This window comes from Chiroxiphia lanceolata, chromosome 3 (assembly GCF_009829145.1).
Source record: "Chiroxiphia lanceolata isolate bChiLan1 chromosome 3, bChiLan1.pri, whole genome shotgun sequence".
NCBI lineage: Eukaryota > Metazoa > Chordata > Aves > Passeriformes > Pipridae > Chiroxiphia > Chiroxiphia lanceolata.
In genome coordinates this window covers 30,266,049-30,292,520 of record NC_045639.1, presented here as the reverse complement: position 1 = coordinate 30,292,520, position 26,472 = coordinate 30,266,049, and the positions used below count along the sequence as shown (strand labels likewise).

General features: G+C 39.0%; 1 protein-coding gene across 8 annotated transcripts in view; it reads right to left on the bottom strand.

Annotated features, from left to right (window-relative positions):
* The window catches only part of KIF6 (kinesin family member 6), a 167,676-nt gene that overhangs the window by 43,482 nt on the left and 97,722 nt on the right, over positions 1 to 26,472 (bottom strand). For 7 of the 8 annotated variants that reach the window (XR_004355793.1, XR_004355794.1, XR_004355795.1 and 4 more), the window contains one exon: positions 20,636 to 20,691. Coding sequence is in view for 5 of the 8 variants with exons in the window: in XM_032681448.1 (XP_032537339.1) it covers positions 20,636 to 20,691 (56 nt within the window). In the remaining 3 variants the exon portion in view is untranslated. Of the gene's footprint in view, positions 1 to 19,970; positions 20,314 to 20,635; positions 20,692 to 26,472 lie in introns of those variants that run through there. The other variant, XM_032681452.1, reaches the window with a different exon arrangement.

Genomic DNA, 26,472 nt, shown 5'->3' with positions numbered 1-26,472 from the left:
TGTGAAAGAATGAGAAGCTGGAACCAGACCACCTGTAGTCAGAGAGGAACCAAAGAAAACTTCTCTTTTGGCCAGAAAAATAAAAATCCAGCGTCAGCACTCTTATAGCAAGAGTTTTTATTCTTTAAATAGAAACAGAAAGGTGACATTTTTCCGATTCACATAGTCCAAACTGCCTTTTCAAGGCAGCAAAAACTGAACTTCATTTTGCAGAAAACTTCCTGAGGAGAAACTGTAATTGTAATGGGAAAGTAGCCCAAAAAGGAATTTTGATTCTGGGGACATGGTGGTATCATGAGGCACCTGACTATAACTCCATACCAAGACTTAGCCAGATATTATTTAATCTTTCAATTTGTTTTAATCCAATTTGAAATCTGACAGTTTATTAAGATTTAATTTGGGGAAAAAATGGGTTTCGCGTAGAAACTCTTATTTTTGACATAACCTTAAGATTGTCTGTGCATGCTTTTGATTAAAGTAATCTTGTTTTGTTTTCAGGATAAATACTTGTGGGGGAGAACGAATGTTTCTGAACTGTTCTACTTTTCTGCCTCTGAGAACATTAATGCAAGGCTTGAAGTTCATAAGTGACAGAAGTAGGGGGTGATTCCAGTACTGTTGCCTGTACAGATCTTCCCATATAAACAAATGGAAGATTTCAGTCTTTAGTACTGCCAGTTCTGCAATCTTCATAAACACAAATATTTACCCAAAGAAATATGAAGAATCACATTCTCATTAAAATACCCATGTCTTCTGATTCCAACAGTATAAAGTTGTGGACAAGGTAGTGCTTAAATGTGGTTTGCAAAAATTGAATTTAAGACTTGGAGAACATCTCTCAACATATGGCTAATTACGTTTTCTGAAGTTTCACCAAACAAGAAGTTAAAAATAGGTCTATAGCTGATACCAAATTTTTTCCAGTGGAGTCATTCTTCATTTGGAGATAACGGTCCCAAGAAAATGTTGAATGCTGCAACTCTACATGTTTTGGCAAAAAAGTAGTTTTGGGGAATTTAAGAATTCACTCAGCATGCAGCCAGCTGTCATTAAGGTTGTGATAAATCTATTGTTTTTGGCCTGTGTTTCTGGACACATGTACCATCCTGAGGTATGGAAAAGAGATGAACTGGTAACACAGAAATTCAGCTTTGTGACAGGAGACAAAAGCAAGAAGGGAAACAGACAACACTAGAAAAATGGACTAGAGAAATCTAATTAAGACTGATGTAAAGCAGAAGAAACTATCCCATACGGTGACTAAATATGAATACATAACTTGAATAATATGGTTTTAACTTCTTGTCTTTGTGTTGTTTCAGACTGTTTCAAGGATCTGAAATTATCTTCCAAATTATTACAGACAATGAATGCTTTGACCATACTGCATATGCTTCAATTGAAAAATGAGTATATTACAATTAAGAAAACAGTGATTGAAAAAAAAAGTATTTTCATTTTGTTTGGGTCCATATGACAGGTTTTAAAACTACTCTTACGTTTTATCAGATCCTCCATATAATACTATTATAATGTTTCAAAGGCTGCTAACTTAAAAGATAGAAGTGCTGGTCAAGTTAAGAGTACACATACAACCTTAACTCCCTTCCTTTGAGAATATTTGTTGCTATTGGTATGGATAAACCTTTAACTTGGCACAGGGTCTCTTCTGACTCGGTAATTGACAGGCTAAAGCCTTTGTCAATAACTCTTTATCTCCTGCTATTTTTTAGTATTTTTCTATTATTTTACATTTTCCAAGCCTGTGTTTACCCTAATTAGTCCTTCCATCCTGGAGATCCTGAAATCTTCACACCTCATCTAGGGTGCTGTATCTCCTTCCTTCTTCATCGTGAAATTGTTTTTGATGTTACATAAAATATTAAGCTGAAAAACCTCTTATGCATCCAAGGAACCTCTGATTCCTGGAATTCACCTTCCAGGAAATTTTGGGTCCCTAATTGAGCTATATGGTAGTAGTTGTTTCTCTTTTTTTTCCTGTTTCTTTCCCCCAATCCAATCAGAGAGGAATGAGTAAGTAGTTGTGTGATGCTTAGTTGCCAGCTGGGGTTAAACCATTACAGGAAGTATGCGGGGGTTTTGTTTGCAATGCAATGGCCCTACATTTGCAGTTGGACCCAGCTATGAAGACCTAATTAAGACTCTGGGTCTATTAAATCTGATTCATAAAGTTGAGTGCCTCCACTTGAATCAGATAAGAAGTCCTGCTGAATGAGCACAAATTAAAGCTGAATATTCAGCAAATAAGCACTGAGGCAGGCTTTTACAAAGTGGGCAGTAGCCACATAAATTCCATGAGCCTTGTAGAGGTATATTTTTAACTGCATTTGAGGTCAGAGTTGTAACAGCTTACGAAGTGTTCCTGAAAGTAGGGGACATTGAACCCAAATGGAGATATTCAAGTGGAATAATTTCTCAAATGAAGAATATCAAACACAGACAGTTATTGCAAATCTTACCAGATGTGGTAGATATTTTTTAAAATCTGATGCTGAAATTGTATGAGAACACAGTCTATGACAAAAAGTATCTGATAAGAAAAGTCATGGAATTAAATAAAAAAGATTCTGTTCTAACTCAAAATCCTGCAGCATTAAGAGCAGATAAACCATTCAGCTTTTCTCTGACCCAGAGAAACATTTGGGAAAAAATTCTTACTATTTTTCAAACTTAGTCCTTCTCTGATAGCAAAAACGTGTCAATTGGCTCTCTTAGGACAACGTGTAGAGGCAAAGTAGTCTGCGTTAGCAACACTATTTCTGATGAAAATGCTTTATTTTGGGATACATGGTTGGCCAAATCCCCATGTGATCTGATAGCTCCTCATTTTCAGAAAGCCCTTGGTGGTATAAGGGGAGAAAACACAGTATTGCAGCACTCTACGCCTCCTGACTATAGCACATGCATTTTTAAAGGTATAAAGTACAACTCTCATCAGCATCAAAAATAAATTAATGACAATATGTGAGGTAACATATTGTTAAGCATGACCTGCTGCAGGAGATTTCTGCCTTTTGTTCACTGAAGAAACATCTCCAGTGGTTTACTGGCTCTCCTTTTTCCTTTTCCCTCTCCCTTCCCTTAATCCCAAAGTTTGCTGTCAAAGGTCACTGCCCCACAGCAGAGGGGGTAGAAGCAAATGTCTGCCTGTGTTCTGCTTGCTCTAGCACAGTTTGGCACCTCAGCACAAGCATATCAGCAATTTAAGTGAGACACTATCATGGAGTCAACAACAATGTAGTAAACACTCTCGTTTGCCAGCTGAGAAGAAAGAATCGGAGACAGTAACTGCCAGCAAAGAGATGGGGCACACCATTGGAAGCAAGGTAGCTGATAGTACTTAGTAGAATTCATCAGTAGGAGACCCCAGAAAAGACAAGAGTTTCAGAATTGGAAGCACAACCCTGACTTCCACACCAAATTCATAGTTGCAAACCATAGCCTAAGCTCAGCACATTAACAAACACACATGGAAACACACCATTTTCCCAACTTAATTTCCTTCCTTGAAGCTTAAATATCACAGATTCAAATACATATATTTTACTATAATGTATGATACTGCACATTTTGAGATTACTATTTAAAATATCTGACTGGGACATGTTTCCTTCCTTGCCATACTCAGCTGAGACAATAACAGTTTTTATTGAGACATTTATTAACTTCAAATTTACAGACAGAAAGCTTATGAGACAGCAGCCACTGACAGTCATTTCTACAGGATGACACTGGACTTCTCAGGAAGGATTTCTTCACTGAAAGTGTGGTCAGGCATTGGGATGGGCTTCCCAGGGAGGTGGTGGAGTCACCATCCCTGGAGGTGTTCAAGAAACAACTGAATGTGGCACTTAGTGCCATGGTCTAGTTAGAGAGATGGTGACTGGTCAAAGGTTGAACTCAATGATCTTGGAGGTCTTTTGCAACCTAACTGATTCTGTGGTTCACTGATTATTCCTTGAACTACTCAATATACAGTCCTCTAAACTCTGTACCCATTTCTATGCATTTATTTCTAACCTCCATATTAAGTCTCCTTCCATTTTCCTACAAGTTCTTGTTAGTGCTGGCCAGATTACATTTTTTTTTCCTCACAAGCTGATTATTTACACTTTCTGATTGATGGTCATTCCTTTAACTGTTTATTGTTTGGCCTGCATTTCCACAGCACCCTTTATATCACATTTTTTTTTCTACTAGCCTTTCATACACTCTGGCTGCTACAGAACAAAAAAATGCTCTGATAGGGTTAAACAGCAGAGCTGTAGAGAAACTCACTTTATTTTCCTGATGACATGATTCAAGACCTCTCTCTTCCTCTAAGTACAGACCTGTCATAGGCTGCGTAGGCCTTAATTGTTTGGGTATTCCCCAAGGTTCCATTCATATAAATGAGGGAAATGCTAGCATGTTCCACAACTCCCATTCACCCAAAGGCACAGGACTTCTTTCCATAGAAAGCAGAATATGGCAAGTGGCTAGTGCACACAAATTCCTAACAAATCAGATACTGAACATCGGGATACCTAGGATAACCAACAGAAAACACAAAGGGGTCTGGACTTCAGTTCAGTATCTCCATGAAAGTGGAACTCAGAACCTGGATGCTTTCTGAATCTAGAAACAAATGCTTGGATCTTTATTCTATTGTCCCAAGGTTGGCTGTCACTACTTATTGCTGCCCAGGCATTTTTAGCCAAGCACGGATATATAGCAGCAAGCATATTCCAGGACACTTCAGCAGAAGGACACATTGTTTCTGGATTCTCAGTGGGGAGGGTATAGGTAGTTCAGTCAATAAAGCAGTGCTTCTGTATGCACTAGCAATGGCAGTTAGTTGCATTTCAGGAACTAAAGTGAACAGGTTCTTTTTTTTTTTTCCTTTTTCCTGGATAGCTCTTCTGAATTTAGGTACCTAAATTTAATTTAAGCTATACCTTAGGTGCCAGAGTGCTATTTTAGGTATTGCCTGAAGTTAAACAAATATTCTGTGTATCTATCTTCATACGCTAGGAAAGACACAGAAATAATGCACATCTGGAAACTGTTGTTCTGTTGTTTATCACATGTATTTGTTCATGAATTAAATATTAAGCTGGTCCAAAAAGCGTGACTGAAAAGCAATGCCATATGGATAAGGAGTCATAATCTGTGAATTTAGTGTTCTGGATGCTCATATGACTAAATGTAGCTTATCTCTTGATTATTTCTGAGGAATTAATGTGAAGAGAAAGAATAAGGAAAATAAAGCCAGAGAAACAGCTTTTTATACAGCTCTTTTCTTTCGTTTTTTAATGTCCAAATATAAGAAGCTTAAAAAATAAATAAAGGGTCTTAAAAGTACAAACAAGCAAAGTCAAAACCAAAGAATTTTGCTCCCTCAAGTTTTAAACAGAGAGTGACTATATCCAAGTACAAGATGAATATAGTTACTAATACTGCCTGCATGGCTTTGTAATTTCTATGCAACAATCCGACGTCCAGTTTCATACTGTGACATTTTTTCTCACCAGATTTGCTCAACATAAAATTGAGTATAGAGTTCCAGGCCTCACTATATACTTCAGTTTCACAGATTTTTAAAATTTTTCTATCTTTACCAAGAAATTGTCCTGGAATTTCATACTGCTGTGTAAACTTCTGGTCAGATGAGACAGAGTGATGTTAAAAACCTGACAGATATGACACAAAATTAAAAATAAAATAAATTAAAAAAATTATAGTGCTCAAGGTCATTAGATATGTTACCACATTTTTAGGGTATGTATGCAAAGGTTTCAGGGTGAAAGAAACAAGATCAGAGTAAGAATGGGTGTATGATACATTTTTTAATGCTCATTTACTTGTAACATATGTACCAAATCTTTGAGAAATTACTTGGTAAAATATGTTAGACACATATTAACATCTCAGTAAAATATGAAATAGGTTCCTGTAAAGATACAGCATATATTTAGTGTTGTGCATAAGCCTAAGTCTGCTTCTTGAATTCTTCAGCAATTTAAAATGCAACCTGATTCTATGTAAGTGGCACAATGATGTTATCAGTTCTGAACAGACGTCATCCCTCAATCTTAACAAAAGTGCATGAGAAAATCTTCCTAATACAGCTATTCTCTGTTGATTGCACTCCTTCTGCAACATCCATCTGTGGTGACATCACTAGTCCTACATGATTTAGGAACTAGTTTGATTAGAAAAAAAAGGCTATTGTATTTCAGTAGACGTAGGTTGGTACGCCTATACTGCAAGTCTGCATGAACGCTGTCCAGATGTGTAAATGAACCACAAGATACTATGAAAAACAAATTCATATTTCTGTGCTCTTGAAGGGGTATCACTCTTTAACAGTACTACTCTGAATAAGCTGAGGTCTACTTCTCTAGAGTCTGAAGGTTTGATTTTTCACTCTTAAAATCTCTGGCTATCCAGTAGTAAAGACATATATGACTTAAATGCAGGACTCAAAGGAATACTAAATTTCCTGATGACACTAAATTGGGAGGAGCTGTCGCCTCCCTTGAGGGAAGCGAGGTCCTGCAGGAGACCTTGACAAATTAGAGAGATGGACAACCACTTTATGAAGTTGAACAAAGACAAGATCTGGATTATGCACCTGGGATGGGGCAATCCTGGTTGCATGTATAGACTAGGGAATGATAGGCTGGAGAGCAGCACTGTGGAAAGGGACCTGGGGGTCTTGAACTATGGCAAGTTGAACATGAGTCAGCAGTGCCCTGGCAGCCAGGAGGGCCAACTGTGTCCTGGGGGGCATCAAGCAAAGCATTGCCAGTCAGTCGAGGGAGGGGATTGTCCCGCTCTGCACCGGGGCAGCTTCACCTCGAATATTGTGTGCAGTTGTGGGCACCACAATGTAAGAAAGATATTCAGCTCTTAGAGAGTGTCCAAAGGAAGGCAACAAAGATGGTGAAGGGCCTTGAGGTGAAGCTTGTGTGAGGAGTGGCTGAGATCACTTGGTCTGTTCAGCCTGGACAAGAGGAGACTGAGGGAAGACCTCATTGCGATCTTCAACATTCTCACAGGGGGAAGTAAAGGGACAGGCACTGATCTCTTCTCCGTGGTGACCAGTGTCAGAACCTGAGGGAATGGCCTGAAGTTGTGTCAGGGGAGGTTTAGGTTGGATATCGGGAAAACATTTTTCACTCAGAGGGTGGTTGAGCGCTGGAACAGGCTCCCCAGGGAAGTGTGGTCATAGCACCAAGCCTGACAGAGTTCAAGAAGCTCTCAGGCACATGGTGTTACTCTTGGGATGTCCTGTGCAGACCAGGAGTTGGACTGGATGATCCTGATGGGTTCCTTCTTACTCAGTATATTCTATGATTCTATGATCAAGAAAAACTTTTTGTACTAAAGAATGTAGGATTTAAACACCAGCTCCCCAGTATAGCATGAACTATCATCTAGCATCTTCTCTTTAAAAGAGCAAATTTAACAGGTTGACTTAAGAACAGACTCCCTAATAAAAGAGCAAAATGCAGTGTAGCAATCCAGCATGACTACATGTTTTCAGTCCAAAGACAGCTTACAGGCAGAAAATCTGTTACTGAGGAGCATTTTTCAAAGTTTATAGTCATAGCAGTTCATAGCTTGATTAAATCCAACGAGCTTGATCAATTTGTTCTAGTTATTCTAGTGAAAACCTTAAGTAAAAAGTGTTTACATGGTGTCTTCCTGAGCATAACTTTTTCCCCTGAAAATACTTCGGTTTCTAAAGAACAGAACATCATTTGTAATAATTAGAAAATGAAAATGTTTCCTACATATGTAGATTCCAACACAGATCCAAAGAAAACATTAACATCTCAGGCCTGCAGTGACTGTTACCCTAATAAGGTTCTTCTGTTTAAAGAATAGCACACCAGGGGAGCATAATAGAGCTGTTCAAATGAATTCATTCAGTTTGGTATTTTCTGAATAAGTAATTTGACAAATTGTGTTTTCTCATTGTAAGGACCCATTCAGCCTATGCACTGTCACCCTGGGGCATTGCCTATTGTTTGAAAGTAAAACCAAACACATGCAAGCTACTCTGAAACAATGGACAATATTTAGCATTGGCATTAACATATGCATTGCCCCCTGAAGCCAAAAGACTTATACCTTCTGAAATGAGTTTCCTAAGTGCTGCTGCAAAGACTACGTTATATTACCAAAGATGGTATTCTCTTCTTATAAGAAGGAGCAGAAAAAGCAAAAAGGCTGTCAGAAAGCTGCTAGAGCTGCCTGGTTCTCTTGTCAGTCTGATCTCTAAAAGATCAGGTAAGACAAATCCTACAGCAGCTGGTGGTGACAGGGCAATGACGTCTTCCTTTCTGTCTTCTCTGACAATTGCCCTAGCATGATCCTCACTGAAGCAGTGGCAGAACAGAAAGCTCTGTCATAGCTCCATCAATCTAGGTCTGCCTCTGAAGCGAGACAAACACTAGACCTAGACGTTTACACTGCAAACACCAAGAACAGCAGATGAACTCTCTTAATTTCAGGAAGGCAAAGTAATGGTTTACAGTTTAGTCTTTCCTCCTTATTTGCACATCTTACTACCAGTTTTCTAGGGACTCTCATTCAGCTAAAAATATTATTTTATTATACATTGCCTAATCATAGGGTGTTAAGAATTACACTCAGCAAATATAACTGCACTACTCCAAGACAATGTGAGCCTTGCTCACATGGAAATGACTTCTGAAATTCAAAGAAAAATTCTCTTGAGTACCAAAAATACGATCTGGTAATTACAAACAAGGCAGTTAATTGATTACTCTGACTCACTATGAGCACTGTGAAGAAACAAAAAAAGTCATTAACATGAACTTTCCACTGAACTGCTAACAAGAAAGAAAAATATATTCCCATCACTCTGCTTTATATTATGAGACAACTGGCTGCTCCTACGATAAGAAAATAGGTTATGGAAGCTTCCATCACAGCATTGAGTCTGCCCCGAGTGGGTAGCCACCAGCGACCATGTTGTAGCTATCTGCCAGGCCTGTGTAAAATTCATGATATCTAGTCTGCATTACAGCACCTTGAGAGAGAGGTCTTCCAAAAGATGCTGTGAGAGAGTATAGCATTTTTATATTGTGCTCTACAGATCCCTGGCTAAACTAGGCCATATAAATCATGCCTGAAGCAGTAGAAAAAGAATCTTAACAGTATCAAGTTGAAAGTAAGCTACATTTCATCATGGAAGGAAGGAAATAAGTGGAAATGGAACGAGTTATAACCAGACAGAAAAATAAGATGTAGCATCCTGCAAAGCAAAGTAAATCACATTTCTACAATGGACAAACTGCAGATGGTGACAGAGTGGTTAAGAAAATAAAATCTGCAGAAACTCAGTTGTTTTTCTGTATTTTCAATTCCGTGCTTCCAAAAATCAAAATGTAATATTTAAAAAATAGATTCCAAAACTGCAGTCATAATGGCATGGTGATTAGACATTTATCCAAAACAAACATACATAGGAACAATGTTTTTTCAGTATTAGGTTGCAAAACAATTGGGCCAAGAAATTAAGGAGAAAGAATCCGAAGACTCTGTCAGCCATGCTGAATGGCTTCAGCTTTAACAGCTACTGCTATTTTTGGTGGACACATAAACATTCCATTTATTACAAAACTGCTTTGAAACTGACCTGGAGATCAGAAACAGACTGAAGCTTCTAGGCACTGGGCCACACTGAATAACATCCCAGCTGGGAAATTACATCTGGGGGACTGTTTGTCCCAATAGCCTGTTTTCTCTTCTGTTTTTCTGACAGATGGCTGCAGGTTTTGCAGAGCTAATGTGCTTTGTTATATTAGTCATAAACGACATCCCTCAGAAGTAAACAACATAGTTACACACCCGAGATGAAATATGGAAGAAATACTAATTCTGTTCCATTTTCTGATCCAACTTGTGTTCGGAGACCAAGACTGACTCTGTTAAGTGACAGAGGACAGATGCAACATATAGGCAGACTCCCAGGAGTTAGGAAATCAGTGGAGGCTAATTGCATTGAGGCTTTATTTTTCCATATATCCCAGTGCAAAACAGAAGTGATGAAGCAGGAGGAAGGAAACTTTTTCTTTCTCAGAGAGCTTCCAGTCTACACTGATGTGTTCTTGTCAAATCTCCTACTTCTCATACTAAACTATGGTTTCAGCCTGTTCTAGATTGCTGATCTGGCTGTTCATCTGGAACTTCTTGGGTACTGAACAGTCCAGCCAGGGCTCCTGGACACATAAATCTTGGTACATGCAGCAAGCATGCAGACTGACACTGAGCAGGCTTTGTAGAAGGCCCACACAGTACATTTGACATCTACAGAACGTGCCTGATGAATTGCACAGCTTGAGCTGCACCAACTGCCCAGTTGCACATCCTCAGCACATCCTGAGCATGTTTGATTCACCACATTGCTCAGATTTCTGTCTGTGAAAAAAAATTCTGGGACCTTCAGTTTTTTTGATGCCAAACATTGACGGATGCATTAAGGCTCAGTTCTCAGGGATCTTTCCACATAAAAAAAAACCAAACCAAACCAAACCAAACAAAAACCAACCTCTAATCAAAGAACAAGATAAGTAGCAAACTCACTTGCTGTTATTGCAGTTTTTATGTCTCTCATGACACAAAATTCAGTGTAGTATTTAAGGGCGGTATACAACAGTTCCATAGGGTGAAACACTTGCTTATTAAATAAGAAAAATCCCTTGAAAGTCCACATCATACCTCTTATATCATTCCTGAAGACCATGAATGAGAAAACATGTAAAGGTAACCACATTTGAAATATAGGACAATCCTAAAGTGACTGGTTGAGTGCACAACCATGAATTACTCCCAAAATCAAAAGGAAGCTGAGCAGCCTTACTGATATAAAGATAGGTGAAATTGTGAATGGAGTTCAAGGAAGCAGCTTTGGAGACCTCAAAGGTGGACAATATTGCAATATATTTCACACTATAAGTGATAGTATTTGTCTGTTTAAAATAATTACTACTACAGGTTATAGGTTTAGCAGGACCAAGTGCAAGCTGCTGCACCAGGGTCAGGGCAACTCCTGGTATCAATACAGGCTGGGGGATGAACAGATCAAGAGCAGCACTGCTGAGAGGGACCTAGGAGTGCTGGTGGATGAGAGGCTGGACATGAGCCAGCAATGTGCACTTGCACCCCAAAAAGCCGATCGTGTCCTGGGCTGCATCAAAAGCAGTGTGGCCAGCAGGTCAAAGGAGGTGATTCTGCCCCTCTACTCTGCCCTTGTGAGACCCTATCTGGAGCAGTACATCCAGCTCTGGGGTTCCTGCACAGGAAGGACATTGACCTTTTGGAGTTAGTCCAGAGGAGGAACACCAACATGATTAAAAGGATGGAGCACCTCTCCTATGAGGAAAGGCTGAGAGAACTGGGATTGTTCGGCCTGGAAAAGAGATAGCTTAGGGGTGTCCTAATTGTGGCCTTCCAGTGACAGAAGGGAGCCTACAAGAAAGACAGAGAGGGACAAAGAGCATGTAGTGACAGTACAAGGGGGAACAGCTTCAAACCGAAGGAGAGTAGGTTTAGAATAGATATTATGAAGAAATTCTTTACTGTGAGGGTGTTAAGACACTGGAACAGGTTGCCTGGAGAAGGTGTGGATGTTTCATCCCAGAAAGTGTTTAAGGCCAGGCTAGCCAGGTTTTGAGCAACCTGTTCTAGTGAAAGGTGTCCCTGGTTGTGGCAGGGGGATTGGAACAAGATGATCTTTAAGGTCTCTTCCTACCAATACCAAAAATATTCAGTGAGTCTGTGATTCTTTGTCTAATGCTTGTTGCCCTTTATCAACTAAAACAACAATAAAGACAAATATGGAAATATTTTCAGAATTTTCTTTTCAATCTGTACTCAAGTAGAACTCAAACTGACCTCAGCTAGAGTTTCTCTTTAGTGAGGATTTCAAGATTTCAAATTCCATGGATTACATTGCTGAGAATAGCAATTCATAAAAGCTACCTGAAGAATGAAATGCTGTGGAATGACATTATTGAGTTATCTGCTCATTATATCTGCATACTGAATTCATTTATTTATGAGTTGTTTGCATCTCATTTGAACCATATTTTTCTATGGCACGTAACTTCTCTTCTTGAAGTTTCTCAATCCCTTTTTAAACCCGATCTTGCCATTTTTCTCCTACACTAGTCATTTCCAGTAAAATTCACTGAGCATATAGATCAGATATGAGTCTGCCTAAGTACTTGATACTTTCTGGAATTAAACTAGAACAATGAATTAGATCAGCAGCTATGAAGTTGCAATGTTTATTTCCATAAAAGAATAAGTATCTCAGAATATTACAGTATAGAATGGAATGCATTTCAAAGCATAATAATTTCTGTCTTATTATAGCCTTACTTTATTCATGGTTGAAACAATGTCTCTCTCTCTCTCTCTGAAGCTAATGTCTGACTCAGAACTATATATTAATATAAAGCAATAGATAATACTACCAATATTAATGATCTTTAAGAAAGCAATGCATTGATTTTGATGGATTTTCTTTTCATTGTAAATAATTTTGAGGATTTTAATTTCATTTAGATTCCATGTAAAGCATGGAATTTTTCTTCAACAGAGAAATGCCATCCTTCCAAAATACAGACACTTCTTCAGCAAAACTTTTTAAAATGCTATTTGCTCATTCATGACTTCCCTCAATTCTTTCAGCCCATATAATCATGGCTTAAAATATGCGTAACATTCCTAAGATCAGCCTTGGGATTCTAGTTCTTAACTAACTGATTCTCCTTTTTCAAAGTAATTTATTGCCTGCATGTGAAGCTAAAACAATGCAGATATACAACATAGCCAACAGAGTGCTCTTAGACTACTTCTGCCTAAAAAACCTAACTTTGTCTTATTTCTTTTCTTATCTGTGCAAAAACACTGCTATCAGTTCCCTTCATAAAGTTGTGCAGGTGTTGCCGTGGGATTTAGGTGCTGAAAAAAATCTCCCGGAGCAATTAATTAGGGGTGAGATAAGAAAGGGTTTATTATGCCAAGGCAGTAGATGTTACACGACGCGCGCGCCCCTATGCCCCAGATGTTACATTTTATAATACCATCCATCCAATCCCAAATGTGTCCACCCTGTGGCCTTTGCTCTGGACCGCCCCGGGTCCACTCCCTGAAAATGGGTCTGGGGTGTATTTTGGGACCCTCTGTTCATCCCATCTTCACCATCATCAGAGCACAAAGGGTACACAGTCACCCAGTTTTTGACCATGTTCTGTGGTTTAGGCCCTGATATGTTGTTCTGCCAACAATCTAGGCCTTGCCTTGACAAAAGACTAAACATTTCTGCTGTAGTCAGGGGTAGGAGTGATATAGGGAGCACAGAATGGGGTAAGAGGGTTAAGGAATGTGTAAACTAAGGGTGCTAGAGGGAAAGGGACAAGGGAGGGAAGGTTGCTGCTTTTAAAATCTACTTATAAAACTTACAAGGCTTAGAAAAATAAAAACCATTAGGGGCTTAAGGCATCACAGGTATAAAGAAAACCTTTGCAAGAAATACTCTCAGCCTGGAGTTTAAATGTAGGCCTACTTGGCTATCTCCATGGGGAGGTAGGGTGACCGTAACAAAATTAATTTTTATGTATATATACATAGCATCTTGCCTATAGAGAAAAAGGCGATTAAAATTCTGGGTTTATATTAATTAGGTTTGGATTAGGTTTAACACCTACTGTGAATTCGCAGAGATAACAATGTGACATACAAGACAGTGAATCAGAATCAATATTATCCTTAGCACTGCAATGTCTTGACCTCGCTCTCCTCCAGTCCTCTCCATTTCAGTGCAGCACCCCATTAACTGGGATATATATGAAAATTATTTGAATAATTTGCAAGCAAATTAAATGAAGACTTTTCAATAACTGTGCTTTGCAATTCTCAGATATGCTGTCACCGAAGATCATAATTGGCTTTGGTATTCTATTATCTTGTGCACTAAACTCAAAGCCTGAAATGAGGCAGAGCAGTGCAACAGCTCAGCATTCCTGTGGGTATAGATGCACCATCAACATCATGTGCGCATAATCCACCCACCTACCCTTTTTCATTCCAAAAGTGCCTGTTTCCTCACACAGTTATTACTCCCACTTGAGTTTGCCCTTCCTCTCCCAGCTTCAATCATAATGTTAGCTGATTTCTGGACTTACTACAAACAACAACTGCTTCCCTTCGGGCATTAAATACCATTTAGTATGCTTTTTCTTTTAGGAAATAACTAAACCTAATAGTGTTAAAAATACCCCAAAATAGTCAGACAATTATAGGAATGAACTTGAAAATTTTTACTACTCTTAAATGCACCTAACACATAGCACATTCTTGTATACAAGCAACTTTTTTAGTGGTAAAATTCAGAATGAATATATCAGTTTAATTTACACTGAAAATAGTAGTTTTAATTCCACCAACTCACTCTGTGATCAATGCAGTAGTAGTTGGGTCTTTTTTTTGGTTACCTACTGCTTTGTGGTTTGTTCAGATGAAGACTAGTCCTTACTGTCAGAGTCTTTTCACATAGAATGTTTCCAGTAAAACCACCTGTTGATAACAGCACCCGAGGAAAAAACCCTCCTGCTAACCTTGATAAGGGGAGAAGTTTTGATTTAAATCCTGATGATTCTCACCATCTGGCTCCATTCAAATTGGCAATAAATTAAACTAACTTTCTCCAACTTGAGTCCGTTTCACCTGTGATGGTAGTTGGTAAGTGATCTCCTCATCTTTATCTCAACCCACAAGCTTTTTCTTCTTACTTTTTTCCCCTGTTCTATTGAGGAAAGGATATGAGAGAGCAGCTGGATAGCCAGCTGAGGTTGACCCATCACAATGTGCTAGGCACAATCACTCAAGTTTTTGCAAGGAGAAATTCTATACCTTCACTATTCTGAAATAAAATCCTTGGCTTCAGCATCAAATTTCCTTCACTAAGTCTCTTTCAGTAATACCAAAAGGATCTATAGTTCTTGTTAGAAACCATAATTCTCTGAAAACGATACAATACAAAAACACATGCAGTGGCACAGCATTTTTTTCCCAAGAAAAGAAACCTATTCTTTTTTGTTCTTTAGCCAGTGAAATACACACTTTTAAAGTACTTAATGTTGGAGAAAGGTAAAAATGTACTTTGTGTCAGTGCTGGCCCACTTTCCACTTCTTCTACATTGGTTACAGAGTTCTCATTATTTCCTGGTCTCTCAGTTATTTTTTTCCAGTTTCAGTCATGTTGGTTTTCTTTATTTGTCTTTTAAAAACTAGTCCTTGGGTATGTTCCCCAGTCATACATAAACAATTCTGAATAGTTCACTCAAACAAATCCAGACATGTCTACATGTTCAAACTCCATACCATTTCTCTGTCTTTTTATGGTGTATTTATGCAATATATTGACTTGCAAAAAATAATTGTCCCTCAATGCTTTCACCAAAACTCTCTGTTCTTTTCTTTTGGCCTACACAGAAGTTAGTGTGATAATGCAGCAAACAGGGTCACTACAATGACCCTGACTAAGAAACACTTCCTTCTTTTTCTTCTTTTGTTTTCATTGATCAGTAAAGAAACTTTTCATCCTACAATGAAATCCACTCCCTTACTTCTAGGAGGTCACTGTGAAAAGTAAGCATAATGACATATCGAAGACATACCTATTATTTCCCATAAAAATAATTTAAAAATCTCTGTATTCTCTGTAGTGCTATTAAACATAAAAGGACACAGAATCCAGGACTATGTGGTAGGGTAGCAAAAGGCATGCTAGCCACAATGTCTCATTTCTGATATTATAGTCACTCTACACTTGAAATCCACCTTACAACTAGACATTGTTCTTCTTAATCTTTTTATGCAAGCAGCAACATCAGCAAAAGCCTACCATGAAAATCTTTGCAAATTTCTTTTTACAGCCCTAACTTCCTGATGTTTTTGAAATGCTAGTGTAATTGAGAAGGGGTTGGAGTATTTTGTGTACTCTTCACTGCAAAACACTAATATTTCCAAAGTCAGAATGAAGGGCTATTTATGACATAAAAGTTACAGCCAACTGCTGCTATCAGTATCTCAAAATATAATCAGACTGCATGAAATGTGCTCTGTGGCCTCTGTGGTGCATAGTTTTATACTATTAAAAGTAGCTTAGAAATAACGGAAACCGATATTGATGGGATCTGTTCTTGATTGTGCACAACAAGGCAGACAGGAATGCTTAAGGAAACTGAAACAATAATAAAAGTAAATTAAAGATCCAGTTGCAGCCTGCAGATGACTCTTATTTCTCCTACCACATTTTCAGTAAAGATTTGGCAGTCTAGTAAACTTAGCATCTTTAATGGACTTCTGAATATGTAAGCTATGATGAAGCAGACTTAACTGATTAATTGTTTCAGGCTGCTAAACTACATAAAGTAGTGTAACTGCATTGACTGAGAAGAATAAGCCAGAAATTGTCCTACTGGATGCAAAAATTTAATAATTGTCAGGAAGTGCTTATAGGTAGATATATTAACAACTATGTTCAAAACAAATCAGGACAGGACAAAAGGACAGATGAATAAAATGTAGTCTTTGTATTAGCCAGAGTGCAAATTTTCACATGCTGCATAATGCTACATAGAAAGAATTAAAGAAAAGACTGTAAATTATGATTATTCTCAAGCCTCAGACATCAATGTTTAAAAACCATACACAAAGTAGTGTACATCTGCATAGACAGAATATGGAGAGCTATAAATGGATACAACATGGATGGAATTTCTTGCTTATACAGTAGGATTACAGTACAAACTGAATGAAAAGATTTTTTCTCCATTTCACTACCAAAATTAAAAAAAAAGAGCATAACAAAATTAATTTTCAACAAAACCAAAATGTTTTTTGTGCAATTTTTCTTAGAACTTTGGGGTCATTTCTAGCTTGATTCTTAAAGTAACTTTTCAACATTCACGTGGTCTACAACTTATTACAATTACCTATATGAGACATGTAAGTATAGTGCAATAGACATATAAGTTCAGCGCAATACTAGTAATTTGTTACATGGCTGCTTGTTTTGTTCAAGGGATCAGTTTGGGTTTTTATGTTACATATGCATATGAATAGGCACTTAGATTTTTGTATTGTTTGTGTCCCAGATATACCTCACTGTTCCGCTTCTAACACTGAAGAACTTAACCAAAAACAAGTTTTAAAACAGATGTTTTTAATTACAGCAAAAGCCATACTCTACTGCACTACAGCTATCAGAATTTTGCCTAACTTACTGAGGAAAAACCCACAGCGATTCAGTCCAAACCAAAGATTTCTTTTAGATTTTGCTGCGATCCATGGAAACAGTCTAGAGAGATGACATCTACATTGCATTGTTACATTATTACCAAGAGCTGCCACAGTAGATTGCTACAAAACTCAAGGGACTTGCAGACCACATAAGTCTTGTCCCAGCACGACAATACAAGCGGTACGTTCAAGACCGGCACGTGCTTCGCTGCTTCTTGCACTGTCTCTCACACCCTTCAAACTTTTGTTCTCCCCTAAGACATTTGCATCAGATAAAAGGTGCATTTAAGAGTTGCTGCTAGGCTCCTGTCTTTAACCAGCACAGTTGCAAATACTGAGAAAGATGTGCTTATGTGTGGCTGCTTATTGCTGGCACTATTCCTGCTTCACAATGGATTTCAACTTGAGCAAGAGAAAGAAGTCTGACACTCAGTGTTGGCTTTGGCTCTACCTCATTTAGGTCAAGAAATCTGTTGGGCTTAACACAGATGAGGAAATCTAGGAGACAGAAGAAATGCAGGACAATCTTGGACTTCAAGATGGCAGCAGCAGAGAAAAAAGAATCCTTTTCAGTAGGTTTAACCAGGAGTTAAATGAGCTTACATGGGCACTGCAGAGACCAATAGTTGCAAGATAGATATTGAAATTCTGTTTGCATGGGTCAATCTGTGGATACTCATGAACAGGTTCTGTACTGACATTTATGTTCTGGCCAGTCTGATGGAGACAAATTAATTAACTGAGAGAAGACAGGTGAATTCAAGTATCATGTCTTACAAAAATAACCTATTGTTCAGAACACTGCTGCAGTAGGGCTCAGCACCTGATGTGTCTGCTTCTCGATCCCTTCCAAACATCATTTGTGCTGTGGTTTGAAAACACATGCCAACATGGCTGAGGCTTTCCACATATCTGACATAACTTTAAATATACTGCATAAGGTCACTGAGGGACTTGTGGTGTACCCGAAGGTGATTGGGAGGGGAATCTGGCAGTAGTTATCTCCATGACCACAGAGAATATAATCATGGATATGGTATAAGTAAAGAGCACTTGTCAGCTGTACTGTGAGATTTTTGTTCTTTCCCAGAAGTCAACTGCTGTTGTAAGACATGAAGGGAAGATAATGACTTCTTTTTCCATGTCTGTGCAGGTGCCATCCAAAGAGGAAGGAGACAGAAACTGAGTGCAAGGTCTATACCACTTGCCCTGGATGCCAGAGTACCTTTAAATCTGGTCCCCCATAGCCTGTATTTGGAAGCTTGAAGAGACACGGTTCACCTGAATGTGTGCATATGGGAGGACAAGGACCTGATCTCCAAGAATTTCAGGGAGAGATTAAAAAACTGTTTAATATCTGACAGAGAGCCTGGAGAGCCAGTTTTAGGAAAACAAACTCCAGGCTTAGAATCAAGAGAACTCAGAAATCAACTAGGAACATATCAAAGGCTGCTAGAAGAATCAGAAAAACTCTAGTTTGGGGTTGAATGTATCCACGGGTGATTTTTGGTATAGAACAATCTGAAACTGGATGCCAAATGTCACAGAATCACAGAATATGCTGAGTTGTAAGGGACCCACAAGGACCATTGAGTCCAGCTCCTGGCCCTGCACAGGACCATCCCCAGGAGTCACATCATGTGCCTGAGAGCTTCTTGAACTCTGTCAGGCTTGGTGCTGTGACCACTTCCCTGGGGAGCCTGTTCAAGGTGAAGAATCTTTTTCTAATATCCAACCTAAACCTCCCCTGACACAACTTCAGGCCATTCCCTCAGGTTCTGACACTGGTCACCACAGAGAAGAGATCAGTGCCTGTCCCTTTACTTCCCCCTGTGAGGATGTTGAAGATCACAATGAGGTCTTCCCTCAGTCTCCTCCTGTCCAGGCTGAACAGACCAAGTGATCTCAGCCACTCCTCATACGGCTTCCCGTCAAGGTCCTTCACCATCTTTGTTGCTCTCCTTTGGATGCTCTCTAAGAGCTGAATATCTTTTTTATATTGTGGTGCCCAAAGCTGCACACAATATTCAATGTGAGGCCACCTCAGTGCAGAGTAGAGCGGGACAATCCCCTCCCTCGACTGACTGGTGACGCTTTGCTTGATGCCCCCCAGGACACGGCCCTCCTGGCTGCCAGGGCACTGCTGACTCATATTCAACCTGCCATCCACTGGGACCCCCAGTTTTCGTGGCACTGCTTTCCAGCCTATCATTCCCCAGTCTGTACATGCATCCAGGGTTCCTCCACCCCAGATGCTGAATCCAGCACTTTCCCTTGTTGAACTTTGTACAGTTGGTGATTGTTCAGTCGTCTGATTTGTCAAGGTCTCTCTGTGGGGCCTTCCTGCCTTCAAGGGAGTCAACAGCTCCTCCCAATTTTGTATCATCTGCAAACTTTCTTAATGTCCTTTCCAGTCCTTTGTCCAAGCCAATTATGAAGATGTTGAGGAGCACAGGGCCTAAGACGGAGCCCTGTGGAACCCCACTAGGGACAGGTCTCCAGCCTGATGTTCCCCTATTCACTATTACCCTCTGTGCTTGACCCATGAGCCAATTGCTAACCCACCACATGGTGTGTTTATCCAGCTGCGGGCTGGGCATTTTGTCCAGAAGAATCCTGTGAGAGACAGTATTGAAAGCTTTACTGAAATCCAAAAAGATTACATCAGCTGGCTTCCCTTGATTACCTAGGTAGGTTACCTTGTCATGAAAGGAAATCAGGTCTGATAAGCAGGACTTTCCTCTCAGGAAGCCGTGCTGGCTGTGATCAATCAACCTAGTATTGTCTTGCAGGTGTTTTTCAATCCTTCCCAGAATAATCTTCTCCATTACTTTTTTCCAGGCACTGAAGTGAGATTGACAGGCCTGTAGTTTCCAGGGTCCTCCCTTTTGCCCTTCTTGAAAATCAAGACAACATTTGCTTCCAGTGTGCTGGGACATCTCTGGAACCCCAAGACTGCTCAAAAATCATCGAGAGAGGTTTTGTGATGACAATTTGAAATTAAAAAACCTCATGCTAATACCTTAATTTCTCCTTCTCATAAATTTCAGACATCCTGTCAAATAAAGAAGGGAGCTCTTTTTCCCATTATGGTATTCGAAATAATCAAAACTTGTACATAAAATTATTACTGCCATCAGCAGCTTACAATTTACTTTACTGGAAATCTTTGCAATGCATTGATTATTTTCTTTTAGAAAATAGAATCTCTTCCTATATCTTTTGAATGCTGTGATTTCATAAACTAAAAGGTAAAATGAGGTTAAAATATACTCACTTATTTTACTTCTCACTTTATTTAGCTTTTCTCCAAGGCATTTAACTTCAGCAAACCTGTCAATGCAAGGATAATGATACAGAATTATTCTAAAGAACAACTAGTGAAACTAGTCGATCACAATAAAATACTGAATTACTCAGTACTAATTTTTCATTGGTAAGTAGAAGTAATTGGAAACAATTTTTCATTAGAAAGATTATCCGGTCCAAGAGAAACCTTTCTGAAAGAAATCATGCAACAGATAAGTTTACTAGACAGACAAAACCAATATATTTGACCTTTTAAGTTTTAAAAACTATGGTATCTCAACTCTAATGACTGGATTCTCTTAAATACTCTTACTACACCACAGTATTATTCTTAATATGTTACTCTACTTGCAATGTTTTAACAAAAAGTGATATAAAAGTAAAACTAAAAAATAACCCAAGCAAATTAAAACAAAATGATTGAAAGTATTAGAACTGTTCACTAGGAAATTTCAAATTTCAGCCTGTAATTAGCATATTTCCGATGAACACTGCTGTGTGGAAATATATATCCTAATCACTAAGAAACCTCTCAAACAGAAAATGTGAGAAAACTAAATGACGCTGTTCTTCTACAGATAGCCACTAAGTGAATGCAGACTTTCAGTTGATATTCAGCTACTGCTCAAATAGCAACACACATGAAGATATGCAAATAGCAAGCAAGAAGCAGGCTGAGAAGGACGGAAACGAATGAATGAATCAGTCTTTGGAAATGCTCTTTTTCTAGAATGCAAATAGCTTGACCTCAAATCAAAACTGGAAATAAGTGGGAAATTCCCTCCAGGTATGTTTCTAAATGAGTTCACTGACCACTTCCTCATTATATTCAAATAATCAAATCTTCACATGGTATGCAAAATATTCTGATCAGAAGTTTCTTTTTTAGCTTGCAACAGCTCACGGTATGTCTTGCTCCTTAGGAAATGTGTCATATCTAAATGTATTCTTAAAAACCAGCTATCTACCGAGCCTTAAAAATTTATATTCTTTACATTTCTTACAGTCTGCTAGCACTTGATGCCTACTCCTTTTGTGCTTTTTTTCTGTCCATTTTCTGATGTTTCACAGTAGTTGTTGTCATAATTATTCTCTTACACTTATTTAATTCTGTACTATATAAAACTGCTCAGGAAAAATCAGGATTAGGACATATCAGGTTTTCAAATGCCAAACATATTGTGCTGTAAAAACAATGACAGTTACTTCAATGTACAATGGTAAAAAGTCCAAGGAGTCACTGAGAGAACTGAGGCTATTTCAAGAAAACATCAATTGTAATAGTCTAAACAGTAGTAGTTTAAAATTTAGAACGATGATTTGCTGCACTGTGACATTTGTTGTAGGACATTAAGATTGACATGAAACTCTGAGTTGTTACTTGTATGTGTACAAGTGGAACCTTGCAGAATGTGGAGGCAGAACTCAATTATTAAGCAAGACTTCAGGTGATCTGGAAGAGTCTTGCTCTAGACAAAGTAACTGAAGAAATCCACAAGTTGTACTTCTGTCTAACTCAAATAATGGCAAAATAGAGTAAAGAAATACAACTTCTCCCTGGAGAGGTGGGGTTTGAAAAACCGCCCCTGCTCAACTAGTCAATTTCCCTGTAAAACTGGAATGAGTTAGAATTTTGGGTGCCTTCATTGGTATCTGCTCACAAACATACACTTTCAAAGCTGAATTCAACAAGACTAAATGGCTGGAGCCGGAGGGTTCCTCAGCACTTACTCTTTCTTACATAAAGAAGGTAGAAGCCTTTGAAGCATCTGTGAGACTTTATATAAGCTTATTCTACTGGTGCTGACTTAGAGCCGCAAGCAGGCATTGAAGAGTGAGTAAATATCAAAGGGAAGAAACCCCAAAGTATCTCCTCTTTCTTTCCCTCAGGTCCCATGAACAAAATAGCAAGTTCCTCAATAACTTAATAATTTTTGAGGCAAATCTCATGTTGACTATTAACTCTGATTCATGTTCACAGAGAGATTTATCCGGACAAGTTGAAGCCATCTATCTATCCAGTCACTATTCATAGGCTACTGCCAATAGTTGAACGGATCGTGCATATGTTTCTCAAACACCACAGTTTATAAACTAGCACAATAACATAAACTGAAATTTGGCATTAATGTATGACAGTCCAATGGATTCCATCTGTGACTATGAGTCAGTCTAACAAAATAAACCAGGTAAAGACATAAGATTTGGCTCTAATATTAAAAGGTAAAAAGCTATTACTGAGACTCTTCCAATTAAAAAAAAGGCGGTATTATCTAACATTAAGCTGATATTGCTATGAATATTGACGAGTGAACAATTATATATTGTAAGCTGAAAAAACTTCCTGTGTATCTTACATGGAGACCACTCAACAGAAAGGTTGAAGTTGACAAATCATGGCTTCTATTACCTACAAGATAAATACTCCATGACGAAACCCTAAAGTGAATTTAGCCACTGATTTCAGTGGAACAAGCATTTTTGGCAAAGATTTCACTCTTTGAACGCAAGTGCCAGTAATTTAAAAATAAACTTCTTGAAAAACAAATCTCTAACTCATAATGTAAACCAAGACAAACTCAGAGGCTGTCTAATAAGACAGTGGAGACATTTAGTGAATTAAATGAACATTCACTTGTTTTTAATTATTAGAAATTACAACAAGTGACCTAAGTGAAACTCATCCTTTCCATGAAACTTGCCCATAGGTATTGAAAAAAACAAGTTAGTTGCTAACCAGCTGAAACACAGAAAGCAAGGAAAGAAGAAAATGGAAAACAGTGGAGAAAACAAAATGGAAACTAGATTTACATCACATCTGTGAGCTCGGTAGAACTTTACTACTGGAAATACTGACTAAAATGGGGCTTAAAAGCTTTGTGCAATATGCAATATTACATTGGAATGGCTCATCTGGGAAGATTTTTTGATAGTATATTTCACCAGAAAATGAGATGTATTTTTCTCCTCCTCAGAGAAACAATCCTAAGCGAACATGGTTATGTTGAGAAATAGGATGTTATTAAGTTCTCTGGAAGTCAAGTATAGGAAGTCCAAATTGCAGAAATCTGATTCTGTCTGGGCATAAACACATGGTTTTTTGGTGTTTTTTTGTGTTTAGTTTTGGCTTGGTTTTTTTTTAAGCAGGGAAGAAGTTATTAATGTACAGAAGGAAAATAAAAAATAATTGTTTTGTATTAACTGTAAAGTAAGCTGTAGAAGGTCACCTTTTTTATCTTACAAAGGTACTCCTCATAGGCAACTGTCCTAACTGAATAGCTTGAAACTATTTTCTTGCACTTGAACAGTAATGAGCTTCATAAAGAAATTATCCTTAACCATATCAGATTTCCCACCTTTTAAATCCAGAGACTGTATTGAGCTACAGTACTAAGCTACTGCCTCTGTGAAGAGCTCTGAAGCAGAAGGTGAAAAGCTTTATTTAAAACCAGAATTTTTCTTATACATATATATATATATTTTAACAAAACAAATGTTTTCAGTATTTGATTTAACCAAATGACTGCTTTTGAGCATTTATACAAGGGTAGTTACAGAAAAAAATCCATGTATATTGTATATGTATGACCATATATAGTCACATCTATATGAATAATTTCACAGCCCAAGCAACAGTTGTGACCTTCACAGTGAAACTTCCAATTAGGCTCACTGACAGTTCACCATTCAATTAAGAATGATATAATGCGTACTCGATGTCTTACTGAGATGTACCTGGGGCTCCTGAGGTAATAGGAACCAACAGGGAAACACCAGTGAAATACCTCAAAGGAATTAAGAAGTGCCCCTCTAAGAAGGTGACATGGTCAACAGTCCAGCTGAGGTGCCTTTGCACCAATGCACGCAGTGTGGGCAACAAACAGAAGCTGGAAGCCACCGTGCTGCTGTGTTGCTATTACTGAAACTTGGTGGGACAAATCCCATGACTGGAGTGTGGCTATTAATGGCTACAGGTTGTCAGATGGAACAAGAGAGGAGGGGTTGCTCTCTACATCCAGAGGAAGATTGAGTGTGAAGAGCTGTCTCTGAAGAACAGAGTGCAGGCTGATAGCTGATGGGTAAGAATCAGAGACCGAGGCAACAAAGGGAACCTTGCAGTTGGTGTCTACTACAGGCCTCCTGATCAAGGAAAGCCTATTGACAAAGATTTCTTGATCTGGCTACAGGAGGCATCACATTCGCAGGCTCTTTTCCTGCTGAAGCACTTCAAACATGCCAACATCTGCTGAAAAAGTAGCATGGCAAGCTGTAGGCAATCCAAGAGATTCCTGGAACGCATTGAGAATAACTTCTTCAGCAAGGTGATAGGGGGGATGCAATACTGGATCTATTGGTCACCAGTGTAGGTGCATTAATCGGGAATGTCAAGACTGGAGGCAGCCTGAGCTGAAGTGATCATGCACTGGTGGAATTCATAGTCTTGGAGAGGCTCCTAAATTTTAGGAAAGCAAAATTCCAGCTCTTCAAGGAGTTAGTTAATAGCATCCCCTGAGAAACTGCCTTCAGGGACAAAGGAGTTGAACACAGCTGGCAGATCTTTTAGAATGGTTTCCATGAAGTGCAAAACTTCTCAATCCCCAGGAGCAAGAAATCAGGCAAGGAAGGTAAGGGACCAGCACGGCTCAGTTGAGACCTGCTGATCAATCTAAAGGGCAAGAAGGAAATGCACAGGCAGTGGAAACAAGGAGTAACCTAGGAGACTATAGTGGTGCTGCCTGGTTGTGTAGGGATGGAGTCAGGAAAGCCAAGGTGCAGCTGGAGCTGAACTTGGCAACGGACGGGAAGAATAATAAGAAAGACTTCTACAGGTATGTCAGCCAGAAAAGGAAGCTCAAAGAAAGTATACCCCTCCCTGATGAACAAAACTGGCAAACTGGTACCAATGGATGAACAGAAGGTTGATGTACTTGACGACCTTTTTGCTTCAGTCTTCATTGGCAATTTCTCTTCTCACACCGCTTGAGTGGATGGATCGCAAGACAGGGACTAGAGGAGCAAAATCCCTACCACTGTAAGAGAAGATCAGGTTCATGACCACCTGAGGAAACCGTACACAGGTCTATGGGACCTACAGGAATTATGAACTGTCAGGCTCATCTCTGTGCCTGGGAAAATCATGGAAGAAATCCCCCTAGAAGCTATACTAAGGCACATGGAGAACATGGAGGTGATTCAAGACATGGCTTCAGCAAGGGCAAGTCCTGCCAGACCAACCTAATAGCCTTCTATGATGGAATAACTACATTTCTGGAGAAAAGAAGGGCTGTGGATGTTGTCTATCTTGACTTCTGTAAGGCCTTTGACACAGTCTACCACATCCTCTTTAAATGGGAGATATAAGGATTTGACGGGTTGACTGTTCAATGGATGAAGAATTGGTTGGATGGTTGCATCCAGAGGGTAATGGTTAACGGCTCATCATCCAGATGGAGACTGGTGACAAGTTGTGCCCCTCAGGGGTCCATTGCTGAGACTGGTACTGTTTAAAATCTTCACTGATGACAGAGACACTGGGATTGAGTGCACCCTCAGTACATTTGCATAAGCCACCAAGCTGAGAGGTGCAGTTCACATACTTGAGGGACAGGATGGACAAGCTCAAGAAGTGGGCCCATGTGAAACTCATGAGGTCTACAAGACCAAGTGCAGGGTCCTGTATCTGGGTTGGGACAAACCCTGATATCAGTACAGGCTGAGGGATGGAGAGATTGAGAGCGTCCCTGAGAAGAAGGACTTGGGGGTACTGGTGGATGAAAAGCTGGACATGACCTGGCAACGTGTTCT